Source organism: Bos indicus, chromosome 3 (assembly GCF_029378745.1).
Source record: "Bos indicus isolate NIAB-ARS_2022 breed Sahiwal x Tharparkar chromosome 3, NIAB-ARS_B.indTharparkar_mat_pri_1.0, whole genome shotgun sequence".
Classification (NCBI taxonomy): Eukaryota; Metazoa; Chordata; class Mammalia; order Artiodactyla; family Bovidae; genus Bos; species Bos indicus.
In genome coordinates this window covers 60071604-60087813 of record NC_091762.1, presented here as the reverse complement: position 1 = coordinate 60087813, position 16210 = coordinate 60071604, and the positions used below count along the sequence as shown (strand labels likewise).

The following is a 16210-nucleotide window of genomic DNA, read 5'->3' as shown; positions in this document are numbered from 1 at the left end:
GTTGTGTCTCTTTAGCTCTCTCTAAAAGTGAGGTGATTGTTTAATTAAGGGATAATCAGTTCCCAGTGTGAAGTATTCATGCATGATATAATTCTTATCCATACATGATGTTCCCAATCATATGCATAGGGACTGAAAGGAGACAGTGTTAAATGGGAACATTGATTCGAATAAGTGATGGGACTGGAGACAAATTCTGCTGTTCATTTCTTGCTAGTCTTTTTTATAATAAGGGAAAAATGCATATATATATTTTCAAAGTCTCCATGCCTGGAAAAATATTCATGAATTTATCATCTTTATATTTACATTGTATTCTAGGAAATATTTTGCTGTGACAATAATAATAAATACCAAATGATAATGGAACTGTTATATCTGCCATCTCATTTCATTAGCAAAATTAGCAGCCACAAAGGGAACCACCATCTGGGAGCTGTTTCAAACAGCACCATTTAAATTCCTCCTGGAGTTTGACATGGACATGTTTGTTATAAGAAAAGATTTGAAGAGAATGGCCCATTTAAAAGGGAACAGAGCATCTGAGTTTGGCCACAAATAACAGTCCTTGAGGAAACATATGGCTTTCCCAGTGGGGAAAGGTGACGCTTAAATCCATCCTCTGAAATGTTCTCATCATTTTTTCTGGCCTTGGCACTCTGGCCTCCTGAACCCCCACCATCATGGGCCTTGGACCACCTCTAGGTTTCTTCTTAATACTGTTGCTGAAACCACTGGACAATTCTGCAGACAATTCTCCTCTCAGGGAGGACCTGAGTGTGTGTTTGAAGCAAGTGATGCCTTCCAGAATTGCATTAAAAATTTTCAAGTATCCTAGTCAAGCAGCATTCTCCAGGCCCTCCGGTGCATGCATCCTCAGAAGCACCAGTTCATTCCCCCAGTTCTAACACTTAGAGTACGCTGTTTACATGTCTGCTTCCCCTCACCAGAGTGCCGGTTCCGTGAAGGATATGCGTGCCTATCCTCATAACCTGTCTCTAAGCACAGCACTGAGAAGACAGTAGGCTTTTAGTAAACATTTATTGTATCAGTAAGTATGGGCTGGAAAAAGAATTGATATGGAGACAAACAGGTATGGAATTCAATCCTGGTTTTATATACTATGTGATATGCAGTGAGTTCTTAACCTTTCTGAGCCTTAGTTTCCTGAAAATCAGGTCACAGTAGCCAGTTTACTAGGAGCTAGAAGACTGACAATAGGTTATAAGTGAAAAGCCTATTGTAGACTGTAAGTATCCTCTGGATGTTAGTCCATTAATGTAACAGATCTTTGCTGTGTATCAACTGTATATTCCAGTCCAACCAGTGCTGGGTGCTGGAGAGATGCAGAGATGGAGACAGTTTCTCCTTTCAAGATGTGTGTGGTCTAACATTGTGATTTTTATGTTACTTTGTCTTTTGAGCTAATCAGCTGTAACTTAAGTGGATCAGACGTTCCCCTAGATTCTTTTGTAAGGATCCCCTCGCCCTAAGTAGGAGACTTTCCTCATTACTCTTGCTCTTCATGGTAGGCTGCCAGCACTTTTGCAAAGCCTTTGTTCTCTGCTATGATGCTAGTACTCAAGAATATTTCAGAACTGAGGAAGTGATGATGTCATATCCCAGCAGAATAAGAATCAGGAAAGGCTCCCATCCTAAAATTACAATGTAGCATACTTTGTATGTATATATATTATATATATATAAATATATAATATGTATATATATATATAATATTTGTATGTATAGATGTAGAAGCTCTGTACAGTCAGCAAAAACAAGACCAGGAACTGACTGTGGCTCTGATCATGAACTCCTTAGTGACAAATTTAGACTTAAATTGAAGAAAGTAGGGAAAACCACTAGACCATTCAGATATGACCTAAATCAAATCCCTTACGATTATTCAGTGGCAGTGAGAAATAGATTCAAGGCATTATATCTGAAGAACTATGGACGGAGGTTCATGACATTGTGCAGGAGGCAGTGATCAAGACCATCCCTAAGAAAAAGAAATGCAAAAAGGCAAAATGGTTGTCTGCGGAGGCCTTACAAACAGCTGAGAAAAGAAGAGAAGGTAAAGGCAAAGGAGAAAAGGAAAGATATACCCATTTGAACACGGAGTTCCAAAGAATAGCAAGGAGAGAGAAGAAAGCCTTCCTCAGTGATCAATGCAAAGAAATAGAGGAAAACAATAGAATGGGAAAGACTAGAGATCTCTTCAAGAAAATTAGAGACACTAAGGGAATATTTCATGCAAAGGTGAGCACACTAAATGACAAAAATGGTATGGACCTAACAGAAGCAGAAGATATTAAGAAGAGGTGGCAAGAATACACAGAAGAACTATGCAAAACAAAGTCTTCATGACCCAGATAACTACGATGGTGTGATCACTCACCTAGAGCCAACATCCTGGAATGTGAAGTCAAGTGGGCCTTAGGAAGCGTCACTACAAACAAAACTAGTGGAGGTGATGGAATTCCAGTTGAGCTCTTTCAAATCCTAAAAGATGATTCTGTGAAAGTGCTGCACTCAATATGCCAGCAAATCTGGAAAACTCAGCAGTAGCCACAGGACTGGAAAAGGTCAGTTTTCATTCCAATCCCAAAGAAAGGCAATGCCAAGGAACGCTCAAACTACCTCACAATTGAACTCATCTCACACACTAGGAAAGTAATGCTCAAAAATCTCCAAGCCAGGCTTCAACAGCCAGTGAACCGTGAACTTGCAGATATTCAAGCTAGACTTAGAAAAGGCGAGGAACCAGAGATCAAATTGGCAACATCTATTGGATCATCGCAAAAGCAAGAGAGTTCCAGAAAACCATCTACTTCTGCTTTTATTGACTATGCCAAAGCCTTTGATTGTGTGGATCACAAAAAACTGTGGATAATTCTTTAAGAAATGGGAATATCATACCACCTGACCTGCCTATTGAGAAATCTGTATGCAGGTCAAGAAGCAACAGTTAGAATGGGACATAGAACAGCAGACTGGTTCCAAATTGGGAAAGGAGTACTTCAAGGTTGTATATTGTCACCCTGCTTATTTAACTTATATGCAGAGTACATCATGTGAAATGCTGGGCTGGATGAAGCACAAGCTGGAATCAAGATTGCTGGGAGAAATATCAATAACCTCAGATATGCAGATGATACCACCCTTCTGGCAGAAAGTGAAGAAGAACTAAAGGGCCTCTTGATGAAAGTGAAAGAGGAGAGTGAAAAACTTAAAGCTCAACATTCAGAAAACTAAGATCATGACATCTGGCCCCAACACTTCATGCCAAATAGATGGGGAAACAATGGAAACAGTAACTGACTATTTTCTTGGGCTCCAAAATCACTGCAGATGGTGACTGCAGCCATGAAATTAAAAGACATTTACTTCTTGGAAGAAAAACTATGACCAACCTAGACAGCATATTAAATAGCAGAGACATTACTTTACCAACAAAGGTCCATCTAGTCAAAGCTGTGGTTTTTCCAGTAGTCATGTATAGTTATGAGAATTGGACCATAAAGAAAGCTGAGCTCCGAAGGATTGATGCTTTTGAACTGTGGTGTTGGAGAAGATTCTTGAGACTCCCTTGGACTTCAAGGAGATGCACCAGTCAGTCTTAAAGGAAATCAACCCTGAATATTCTTTGGAAGGACTGATGCTGAAGCTGAAACTCTAGTACTTTGGCCACCTGATGTGAAGAACTGACTCATTGGAAAAGACCCTGATGCTGCAAAAGATTGAGGGCAGGAGGAGAAGGGGATGCCAGAGGATTAGATAGTTGAATGGCATCACCAAAGCGATGGACATAAGTTTGAGTAGGCTCCGGGAGTTGGTGATGGACAAGGAAGTCTGTCGTGCTGTAGTCCATGGGGTCGCAAAGAATGGGACACGACTCAGTGACAGAACTGAACTGATATTTTGTTATCACAATTTGATAGCTCTTCTTAATGAATAAAGGCAGCTAATTGAAGATAGCCACAGGGATGGTGAATTCAGATGTTTTCTGGGGGCACTTAAGAGTGTATTGGATGGGTCACTGTGCTTACTGCTAGAAGTGAGCTGATTAAAAAGCCTAAAAAATGTTTTAGAACAATGAACTCCTTTCCAAACATTTTTTCAAGCCTATCTTAAGCAAGAGAGGGAAGGTAAATGGTACCTAGAAAAGAGTCCTCAATGTCAGCTCATGACTGCTTATGCTGATAGGATGATGGAAAATCCCAGCATGATAATACCCCACTCTAGTACTCTTGCCTGGAAAATCCCATGGATGGAGGAGCCTGGTAGGCTGCAGTCCATGGGGTCGCTAAGAGTCGGACACGACTGAGCGACTTCACTTTCACTTTTCTCTTTCACGCATTGGAGAGGGAAATGGCAACCCACTCCAGTGTTCTTGCCTGGAGAATCCCAGGGATGGCGGCGCCTGTTGGGCTGCCGTCTATGGGGTCTCACAGAGTCAGACACGACTGAAGCGACTCAGCAGCAGCAGCAGCAGCTTTAATTTGAAAATACATGTTAACACCCTAACATGTTAAGAATGTTAGGATGAAAAATAGTTTTTCCCCATGTGTTTTGCCTAAATGGTAGGAAAGCGTTGTGGGGGTGGGGGTGGGGAATCAGGGTGAGGTGAGGGACATGTGGCATGTGTGAGTGAGCAAGTACATGAGTGTGTGCACACAAGGGCAGTACTGACAGATTTACGATCTCTATGCCCAAAAGGGACCGTACCTCTAATTAGTAAGCATTGACTCTGTTTTTAAATTAAGTGTTGTGTTAATAAGTAATTGATTACACGTGCCATTGATTATGGAGAAGGCAATGGCTCCCCACTCCAGCAGTCTTGCCAGGCAAATCCCATGGACAGAGGAGCCTGGTGGGCTTCAGTCCATGGGGTCGCTAAGAGTCGGACACGATTGAGTGACTTCACTTTCACTTTTCACTTTCATGCATGGGAGAAGGAAATGGCAACCCACTCCAGTGTTCTTGCCTGGAGAATCCCAGGGACGGGGGAGCCTGGTGGGCTGCCATCTATGGGGTCACACGGAGTCGGCCACGACTGAAACGACTTAGCAGCAGTAGCAGGAGCCATTGACTAGTGACTCCTTTTTCTTTAGGAGAGAATTTTGTTGTTGTTATTCTTGTTTTAATTACTTTTTACTGGAGTATAATTGCTTTACAATGTATTAATTTCTACTGTACAGCAAAGTGAAACAGCCATACATATACATGTATCCCCTTTTTTGGATTCCCTTCCCATTTAGATCACCACAGAGCACTAAGTAGCATTTGATGAGCTACACAGTAGGTTCCCATTAGTTATCTACTTTATACATAATATCAGTAGTGTATACATGTCAGTCTTTATCTCCCAAATCATCCCACGCCCCACTTACAGCCTTGGTGTCCACACCTTTGTTTTATACACGTGTCTCTATTTCTGTTTTGCAAATAAGATCATCTACACCATGTATCTAGATTTTTTTAATCAAATATTTTAAGTTTCTACTATGAGCAAGACATTATTCTGAGGGTGAGGCAGAGGTACAGCTCAGCCCTTGACTTCTAGATATTTGAAGACTTTCAGAAATGCACAGACTCTGGGCAATTTTATTTCTATTGAAAGTAACATGAATCTTTTCAATTTGCACTGAATGTTGAATGTTTCCAAGCTTAGTTCTTGGACTCAGTTCTCTCCTTGTCCCCTCCCAAGGTTTCAAATGCCATCTGAACACTCTGACTCCCCACTGTGTACCTCTAGCCCACTTGTCTGCTTTGAGCTCCAGACCCATATTCCGCATTAAATCTCAACTTGGATGTAGATGGTACCCCACACTCAGTGTGTCCAGCTAAACCTGGGGGTGTGGTCTAAGTGAAGTTACCACCATCCAGCCAGTTACAGGACACTTTCATCTCCTTAGTTCTCATGTCTAGTCCACCACTGGGCTCCTCAGGTAGTGCTCCTGGTAAAGAACTCGCCTGCCAATGCAGGTAGACATAGCAGACATGGCTTCAGTCCTTAGGTTGGGAAGATCCCCTGGAGGAGGGCATGGCAACTCACTCCAGTATTCTTGCCTGGAGAATCCCATGGACACAGGAGCCCGGCAGGCTACTATTCACATGGTTGCAAAGAGTTGGACACGACTGAAGCAACTGAGCATGCAGGTACTTTGTTGTTCACTTGCTCAGTCGTGTCTGACTCTTTGCGATCTCATGGACTGCAGGATGCCAGGCTTCCCTGTGCTTCACCATCTCCCGGAGTCTGCCCAACTCATGTCCGTTGAGTCGATGATGCATCCAACGATCTTGTCCTCTGTCATCCCCTTCTCCTCCTGCCTTCTCTCTTTCCCAGCAACGGGGTCTTTTCCAGTGAGTCAGCTTTTCAGACCAGGTGGTCAAAGTATTGGAACTTCAGCTTCAACATCAGTCCTTCCAGTGAACACCCAGGACTGATCTCCTATAGGATGGACTGGTTGGATCTGCTTGCTGTCCAAGGGACTCTCAAGAGGCTTCTCCAACACCACAGTTTGAAGGCATCAATTCTTCAGCTCTCGGCCTTCTTTATGGTCCAACACTCACATCCATATTTGACTACTGGAAAAACCATAGCCTTGACTAGACACACCTTTGTAGGCAAAGTAATATGTCTGCTTTTTAACATGTTTTCTAGGTTTGTCATAGTTTTTCTTCCAAAGAGCGAGCATCTTTTAATTTCATGGCTGTAGTCACCATCTGCAGAAATTTTGGAGCCCATGAAAATAAAGTTTGTCACTGTTTCCATCATTTGCCCATCTTTTGCCATGAAGTAACAGGACCAGATACCATGATCTTAGTTTTTTGAATGTTGAATTTTAAGCCAGCTTTTTCACTCTCCTCTTTTACCTTCATCTAGAGGTTCTTTAGTTCCTCTTCGCTTTCTGCCATAACAGTTATATCATCTACATATCTGAGGTTATTAATAGTTCTCCCAGCAATCTTGATTCCAGCTTGTGCTTCATCCAGCCCAGGATTTCACGTGATGTACTCTGCATATAAGTTAAATAAGCAGGGTGACAATATACAGCCTTGATGTACTCCTTTCCCAATTTGGAACCAGTTGATTGTTCCATATCCAGTTCCAGCTATTTCTTCTTGACCTGCATACAGGTTTCACAGGAGACAGGTAAGGTAGTCTGGTATTCCCATCTCTTTAAGGGTTTTCCAGTTTGTTGTGATACACACAGTCAAAGGCTTTAACATAGTCAGTGAAGGAAAAGTAGATGTTTTCTAGAACTCTCTTGCTTTTTCTATGATCCAACGGATGTTGGCAATTTGATCTCTGGTTCCTCTGCCTTTTCTAAATCCAGCTTGGACATCTGGAAGTTCTTGGCTCATGTACTGTTGAAGCCTACCTTGGAGGATTTTGAGCATGCCCTTGCTAGCATGTGAAATGAGTGCAATCGTGCAGTAGTTTGAACATTCTTTGCCTTGCCTTTCTTTGGTATTGGAATGTAAACTGACCTTTTCCATTCCTGTGGCCACTGCTGAGTTTTCCAAATTTGCTGGGATTTTGAGTGTAGTACCTTAACAGCATCACCTTTTAGGATTTGAAATAGCACAGCTGGAATTCCATCACCTCTTCTAACTTTGTTCATAGTGATGCTTCCTAAAGCCCACTTGACTTTGCACTACAGGATGTCTGGCTCTAGGTGAGTAATCACACCATTGTGGCTATCTAGGTCATGAAAAATTCTTTTTTGTGTAGTTCTTCTGTGTATTCTTGCCACTTCTTCTTAATCTCTTCTGCTTCTGTTAGGTCCATACCGTTTCTGTCCTTTATTGTGCCCATCTTTGCATGAAATGTTCCCTTGCTATTTCTAATTTTCTTGAAGAAATCTCTAGTCTTTCCCATTCAATTATTTTCCTCTGTTTCTTTGCATTGTTAATTGAAGAAGGCCTTCTTATCTCTCCTTGCCTTTCTCTGGAACTCTGCATTCATTGTGTATATCTTTCCCTTCCTCCCTTGCTTTTTGCTTCTCTTCTTTTCTCAGCTATTTGTAAGGCCTCCTCAGACAACCATTGTGCCTCTCTGCATTTCTTTTTCTTGGGGATGGTTTTGATCACTACTTCCTGTACAGTGTTATGAACCTCTGTCCGTAGTTCTTGAGGCACTCTGTCTATCAGATCTAATCCCTTGAATCTATGCATGCACTAGTCCACCACTAGCTGTTGCTGATTCTGTTGGTTAAATACTTTTTAAATCCATATGTTTCTCTCCTTTTCTACAATAGTCTCAGTCACCATGAGCTCTTACTTGGTCCTGTCTTCTCTGGCTCCTCTCCAATACTCTTTTTTCCAGAAATGTGAGTCAGATCAGGTCACGCCCATTACTTCAGACCATTTAACAAATCCCATTGCTTTCAGAATCCTCAATGCGACATCCAAGACCAACATGGCTCTCTGTATGTATTCCTGTCAGAGAGCCTGAAATCATCTTTACCTGACTTCTTCATATGATTAACTTTCTGGCTGCTCTCTAGACCTTACCTGAAAAGAAACTTCCACAAGAAAGCTTCTCATAGGCCCTCCCACTGCCATAGGACAGAGTACCCATCCTTAGCTGCATTGCATGGCTATGCATTTGGTTGTATGATTGTGAGTCAGTGTCTACTCCCCCTGTGCTGTGTGCTCACAAAGTAAGGACTGTTCTGTTTTACTCACCAAATGTATTCCCAGTTGGAGGACTAGGAGAGGGCTTGGTCCTGAAGGACCTCCTAAGCCAGGTGAAGCTATTTGGAATTTATCCAAAGGGCAATGGGAAGCCTTTGAAAGTTTGGAAGCAGGGGACAATGTGATAGGATGTATACTCTAGAAGAATCACCGTGGACAAGGCGTAGAGAAATCCAAACAAGTACTCTTGAAACACGGAAATAAGCAGAGACACAGTAACTGCAGGTCCACTCTTTCTCTATTCCACCTTTCCTCCTCTCCTCTCCAAATCCAGTGAGGTTACCCAGATACCCTCTCAAACAAATGCTTGATCAATATCTAGTTGCCTGAACATTGAGTGACTTCCTAACAACTTGGTTGATGCAAGGAATTATAAAGTGAGAACTGGTCCAGACCCAAATGTACATCTTCAGCCCACATCTCCCACTTTAGTAGAAAGTCTAGAGACTGTCTAATAGCAGAGTATAATACAATGTGGAAAGTGCTCTGATAGGAGTTAGAATGGAGGTCTGGAACTCAGAGGCGGTTATAACTAATACACTTTCAGGTGGAGCAGAAAATGCCTCACAGGGACTGTGGCATTTGATCCAGTAGGAAGGATAGGATTTTTTCAGAGACAGCTGAGGGGGCCCTCAGTGGCTGGAACAGCACGTGAAGGACATGGCTGTTGGGGAATGGCTTTAGCTCTAGATGGGGATGGGGGTGGGGAAAGTGGTGATGTGCTGGGGCCTTATTGTAGAAGGTCTGGTATTCTTAGTTCAGGAGTGTGAATATGATATTCTGGGCTGCCAGAAGTCACTGGACCACTCCGAATATCTCTAAATTAAAAAACAATACATGAGGGAATACTTTATATTAAAGGTTTATAGAAAAAGCAGTGACTGGGCCAGTGAGAGCAATGATCTTCTGAACCCAAGAAACACAAGAATGATTCTGGTCCTGAAGCATGTACCATGGGGTCTGGGCCCCTGGTTGCAGTGAGCTGACCCAGGCCTGCCCCCGGGAGACCGAGTGGGGACCTGGCCACACACGGTCGTGAGCATGCTCTGCCCTGATAGCCATCCTGATTGGTATTTTATTTTGCAGTTCCATGGAGAACGGGAGGCCACCGGATCCTGCAGACTGGGCCGTAATGGATGTTGTCAATTACTTCCGAATGGCAGGATTTGAGGAGCAAGCTAGTGCATTTCAGGAACAGGTAACTCAATCTAGAGAAATACACAATGAACATGATTGCCTCCCTTCCCCACAACAAGCAGAAGGGACTGAGAAGGAAAGGCATAGAGAGCAGTGAGGGATCAGTGATGCTCCAGGTCACCCCAGCCCCCGGGAAACTGAGAGGGTGGGGAAGGGAAGTATGGAAGTGACAAGCTAATGATTCCCTCCTGCAAGAGGAAAACCCAAGCTCTGAGACAGAGACATGGGCGCAGCTATAGAGAGGAGGTCCAAGTCTCATCTCCATCTGCATCTCAGAAAGCAGAACACAGAAAAAAGAGGAAAATGAGGGGTGAATCTGGCAGAGAGACACACTTCTGTCTGCTGCTGGCCTCTGCACCACCTGAGCTGTTAATTAAGCCTCCTCCAATTTGCTTGCTGGGTGCTGAGCAAAGTCGAATGGAAAGAACACAGGGTTTGGATTTCAATCCTGCTTCTTATAATTCTTTGTGATCCCAGGCAAGTTGTTATGACTCTCTGAGTCATGTTTTCACATCTGTAATACCAGGCTGTCAGTGCCTAGGGTGGTATTTTGAGAGTTAAAGGGTGAAGGCACGGTGCCTAGGGTAGGTGCTGGCCCAACTTTGATGCCCCCCAAATGTGAATTCCCTCACTCAGATCCAGTGTTGGTACTGGAGAGATGGAGAGAAGAGCAGGGGATCCCTCCCAATTGTCTGGGTGATTCCTGGTTCCATTTTCCAGGCTGGGCCAGCACTGCAAGGGATGGTTCTCAAAGGGCTTTGACCATGAGGAAGCAAATCAGGGTACATGTGATCACCACCAGACCAGCTCTGTAGGAAAACACAGAGTTCCCATTTCCCTGTCAATGAAGTCTGCAGTCTTCTAAGCATTCAGTTCACTTTTCTAATTTTATAATGTAATTGAGAGAATTATAAACTGAGCAATACATTTCGCTGCTTCTTGCACATCCCCTTAGCCATTTCTTTCTCTCTCAAGATAGGTTTGGATAAGTGCAGTTTTCTAATATCATGTTTTCTAATGAGATATATATCTTGTTTTCTAATAAATATCTAATATCATATATAGACAAGTACACTTCTCTAATATCATAAATAAATCTAATCTCTAGATTTCCTTCAGCCAGTTTTTTTCTTCAACTTTATCCCTGCATATGTGTTTTTTGTTAATTTGGAAAATTTGCCAGAATAACAGCTTAAATCACTTCACACCCACCAGGACAGCTAAAATTAGAAAAACTGATAGCAAATGTTCATGAGGATATAGAGCAACCACACTCTCCTACATCGTTAGTGGGAGTGTAAAAAAACACTCATATATCTACCCCATGATCTAGCAGCTTCATTCCAGAGTGTTTACCCAAGGGAAATGAAAGCATATGTCCACCAAAGATTTGCACAACACTGTTCAAGTAGCTTTATTCCTAATAGTACAAAACCAGAAGCCCAAGTGTCCATCAATAGAGTGAATATACAAACTGTGGTCTAGCCATCAGATCAGATCAGTCACTCAGTCGTGTCCGACTCTTTACAACCCCCTTGAATCGCAGCACGCCAGGCCTCCCTGTCCATCACCAACTCCCGGAGTTCACTCAGACTCACATCCATCGAGTCAGTGATGCCATCCAGCCATCTCATCCTCTGTCGTCCGCTTCTCCTCCTGCCCCCAATCCCTCCCAGCATCAGAGTCTTTTCCAATGAGTCAACTCTTCATATGAGGTGTCCAAAGTACTGGAGTTTCAGCTTTAGCATCATTCCTTCCAAAGAAATCCCAGGGCTGATCTCCTTCAGAATGGACTGGATGGATCTCCTTGCAGTCCTAGGGACTCTCAAGAGTCTTCTCCAACACCACAGTTCAAAAGCATCAATTCTTCGGCACTCAGCCTTCTTCACAGTCCAACTCTCACATCCATACATGACCACAGGAAAAACCATAGCCTTGACTAGACGAACCTTTGTTGGCAAAGTAATATCTCTGCTTTTGAATATGCTATCTAGGTTGGTCATAACTTTCCTTCCAAGGAGGAAGCATCTTTTAATTTCATGGCTGCAGTCACCATCTGCAGTGATTTTGGAGCCAAAAAAATAAAGTCTGACATTGTTTCCACTGTTTCTGCATCTATTTCCCATGAAGTGGTGGGACCGGATGCCATGATCTTCGTTTTCTGAATGTTGAGATTTAAGTCCACTTTTTCACTCTCCTCTTTCACTTTCATCAAGAGGCTTTTTAGTTCCTCTTCACTTTCTGCCATAAGGGTGGTGTCATCTGCATATCTGAGGTTATTGATATTTCTCCCAGCAATCTTGATTCCAGCTTGTGTTTCTTCCAGTCCAGCATTTCTCAGGATGTACTCTGCATATAAGTTAACTAAGCAGGGTGACAGTATACAGCCTTGACGTACTCCTTTTCCTATTTGGAACCAGTCTGTTGTCCCATGTCCAGTTCTAACTGTTGCTTCCTGACCTGCATACAGATTTCTCAAGAGGCAGATCAGGTGGTCTGGTATTCCCATCTCTTTCAGAATTTACAGTGGAATAAAGAAAAATGAACTATACTGATACACACAACAGTTTGGATGAGTCTTAAAACATTATGCTGAATGAGAGAAGCTCTGCATAAAAGAGCTTGTTCTGAATGGTTTTTGTCTTATTCCATGTGGGTTGCTATAACAAAAATACCATGAACTGTGTAACTTATAAACAATACTTATTTCTCATATTTTACAGGTAGGAAGTCTAAGATGAAAGCATTAGCAGACTGGGTGTCTGGTGAGGGCCCACTTCCTAGGCAGCCATCATTTTGCTGTGTCCTCACCCAGAGGAAGGGATGAGCAAGCTCTCTGGGCCCGCTTTTATAAAGGCACAGATATACATGGGGGCTCTGTTCTCATCATCTATTAATAATTGCCTCCCAAAGGGCCCGCCTCTTAATATCATTACTAATACCCTCAAGATCCATTGTGGGGTTGGTTTCAACATACAAATTTGGGGGAGAACACATTTAGACCACAGCAGTTCTGTTTAGATAAAGGATGAAAACAGGAAAATACACTAATGATAGAAAAAAAATCAGACAGTGCTCGCGTCTGGGTAGGTAGGAAAGGGGAATGACTAGGAAGGAGCATGAGGGAACTTTCTGAGGGATGGTAGCATTTTGCATCTTGATAAAGCTTTGGGTTATGGGTATATGCATTGGTCACTGCTTATGCACAAACATATGCAGATGATTCAGATTTGTGTATTACACAGCCAGTAAATGTTTCCTCAAAAGTAAAGACCTATAAAAAATAATTAATGGTATACAAACTGAAGTATTTAGGGGAGAAGTATACTGATGATGCAACTTACTTTGAAATGCATCAGAATACAGACTCACAGTTGCATAGAGGGATGAGTAGATGGATAGACATATGATACAATAAGCATGGAATATAATCATTGTAGAATCTAGGTGGTGGCAATACAGGTGCTCCCTATAATATTCTTACAACTTCATGTTTGAAATTTTTTATAATAAAATTGTGGGGGGAAATAACTGCGGTTGGAGAGTGGAAGGCTGATCAGCTGAAACCTATTTTGTTTTGGTCTAATGTTATAATGTCCCTTTGTGTCATTGCAGTTGAATAACTCACTTCTAAAATTAAATTTAAATAGTATTATGAAAGGTTAACAAAAAAAAGAACTGAGCTAAAAGGTCTCTTGGCCAGATTCCCAGCTGCCCAAAAGCATTTTTCAGAAGGAGCTTTTGCTCAGACTCCTGATACAGATGGCCCAGACTGGGGGTGGAGGGTATTCTTTGGGCCTTTCAGACTCTGAAATGGAACTGGCAAGCTCTGAGCTCTGCCCAGGAGCAGGCCCTTTCTCCCAGGAATGACATCAGTCTAGCACCAGTGACATGGGAGTCAAAAGGGGACACAGTTCCCCAAAGCATCTCATTCAGAAGTCCTTCAAGGGAGAAAAGGAACACCGTCTTGTTTCTTCAACTCTGGAGCCTGAGAAATGAATTCCTGAGGGAGTGGAATTTTGCAAGCATGGTCTAGATGCTCAAGTTACTTCATTCTTATGGAAAGGTGATTGGAAAGGAAAAGAATCTGCCTTGAATTATTCTCTGGAAGTGACTTGAATCTTCCTCCTACTTTGAATCTCATATCTTTCCTCTTCTCATTAAAGGAGGTAAACTTTGCAAGGAAGCAACCACTGGCCAGACTCAGGCTGACAAGACCAGCAGCTGCTGTGCTTTTCATGAGGACTGAGGATCAGGATCCTCTGCTATGTTATCCTCTTCCATCACCATGCTTCAGAGGCCTTCAGTGCTTCACCTCCAGTGATCTTCCTGGAAACGAACCCCAAGCAGTCAGCAGTCACTCACCACATTCATCCCTGATGGGAAGACTACAGGCTACCCCCAGCCCAAACACAGGACCCTTTTAGGCACTTCTAGGTCACAGCAGCTGAGAGAGAAAAAGAATGGCCACATCCTTAAATCTCCATAGGGTAGGCTCTGCCCTTCCATGTGACAGAAGCAGGCCAGGAAAGTGAGCATCCTCTAAACCACCTTAGAAAGTGGCAGGTTCAGAAAGGGTAGTACAGTTGCCAAACGCAGCACGTCTTGGTGTGAGAGCTTAGTTTCTTGGCTGTTATGGATGGAATGTTTGTCCCCCTCAAATTCATTTTAAAACCCTAACTCGCAATGTGATGGTGTTTGGAAGTAGGGCCTTCAGGAGATAGATTTAGATGAAGTTTTGAGGCTGGAACCCTCGTGGTGGGGTAAATGCCCTGGAAAGGGAGCTTGCTCTTTCTCTCCATATTATATGTAAGGATATAGCACGAGGGCAGCCATCTGCAAGGTGGGAAGAGGGCCCTCACCAAGAGCCACATGTTGGCACTGTGATCTTGGACTTCCTGCCTCCAGACTGTGAGTAATAAATCTCTGTTGTTTAGGCCACCTGACCCTTGGTGTCTTGTTACAGCAGCCTAAGCTGACTAAGACACTGACATTGACGCCAGACATGTCCACCATGACATGTGCTGACTTTCAGGAGAATGTCTATCTTCTTGGTATGGTCTCACAATATATTACTGGATATCCTGTTGTTGTACCAACCAGACTAAGAGGTTTATTTCTAGCAGCGTGTTCCTTTGGAAGAGGTCAGGCCATTGATTTGTCCAAAGTGCAGGTATGTCCCATGTTCCTGTGGTATGGAGGGGCAGCTGGATTAGCCGAGGGATCTTTGTGTAACCTCCTTTTCTCTATGCAAGCACAGTGATACCTAATAATTATCTCCCTAAGTTTCCCACTGATGCAGTTATCACCATCAGGTTTTCCTCTGATCAACTTCTTTTGAGCTTCTGTGTGAGCCACAAGTACAGACCAAAAGAATTATCAAGAGGGAAGGCCTAAGAACCTGCCCAGTCCCCTCCACACCCCTGCACCAAGGAGCCACTGTCAACAGTGTGCATGTTTGGGGTCCTTTCCTGCTCTGGCCATTCTGTCATGACCAGTGACATGGCTCTCTGTCGGCCCACTGGCCTCATTAACATTGCTCCCCAGATGACTCACTGGCGCATAAGAGGAGGCGGCACTGGGATCCCTTCCTAGACAAGGCAGTGATTACGGCTATTGCCAACACTGTCTCTCATCCCCACCAACACGGTGGTGTGGTGGCTCTTTTCCCAAGTGTCTTCCAGCATTCAGACCTCTTAGGCTGTGGTGTGAAGGATATGAGTGAGAGTCATGACTCCTGGTTTCTTTCCTTCTGATCAACTCATGGTCATTAGAAGACCCTGCAGGGTTGGCCTTTCTGGGACTCAGATTTCTATGATGAATGTTGAGTTAAACAAGCCGAATATTGCTCAAGTTCCTGCTTTAAGAGCCAATTGTTACCTTGCAACTGGCCCTCACGAAGTAAGCTTTCAATGCACAACACAGGGCAGAACTAGATGATAAAAAATTGGCAGTGGCCCAGGGATGTGCGTCACCTGCTTTTCAAGAGTCAAAGGTAACTTAGGAATTTTACTTTCCTAAGGGTTTAGTTTTTAAGAAAGAACTTTTTGACTAACTCATTCAGAGGCACCTCTACCTTCCTTACATAGAACATTTAGGATAGAGTTTATTTTGTTAAACTCTGAAGGCTGAGAAGCTTCTGACGGTGCTTTCAGTTGCCAATTAAGTCCATCACAGCAAATGCATCACTCCAACTGGACCCTACCTGCCTGTTGCAGGGTAGTCACTTCATATCTTCTTTATCTGACTCACACACTCAGAATGTATGTGAAGAAGATGGAAATGGAGAGCTGCCATTCAGTCA

At 43.1% G+C, this 16210-nt stretch overlaps 1 protein-coding gene across 2 annotated transcripts in view; it reads left to right on the top strand.

The window, feature by feature from the left end:
* The window catches only part of SAMD13 (sterile alpha motif domain containing 13), a 52905-nt gene that overhangs the window by 23057 nt on the left and 13638 nt on the right, over positions 1 to 16210 (top strand). For both annotated transcript variants that reach the window (XM_070786215.1, XM_019957211.2), the window contains one exon: positions 9796 to 9907. In XM_070786215.1, coding sequence (XP_070642316.1) covers positions 9796 to 9907 — 112 coding nt within the window. The remainder of the gene's footprint in view (positions 1 to 9795; positions 9908 to 16210) is intronic.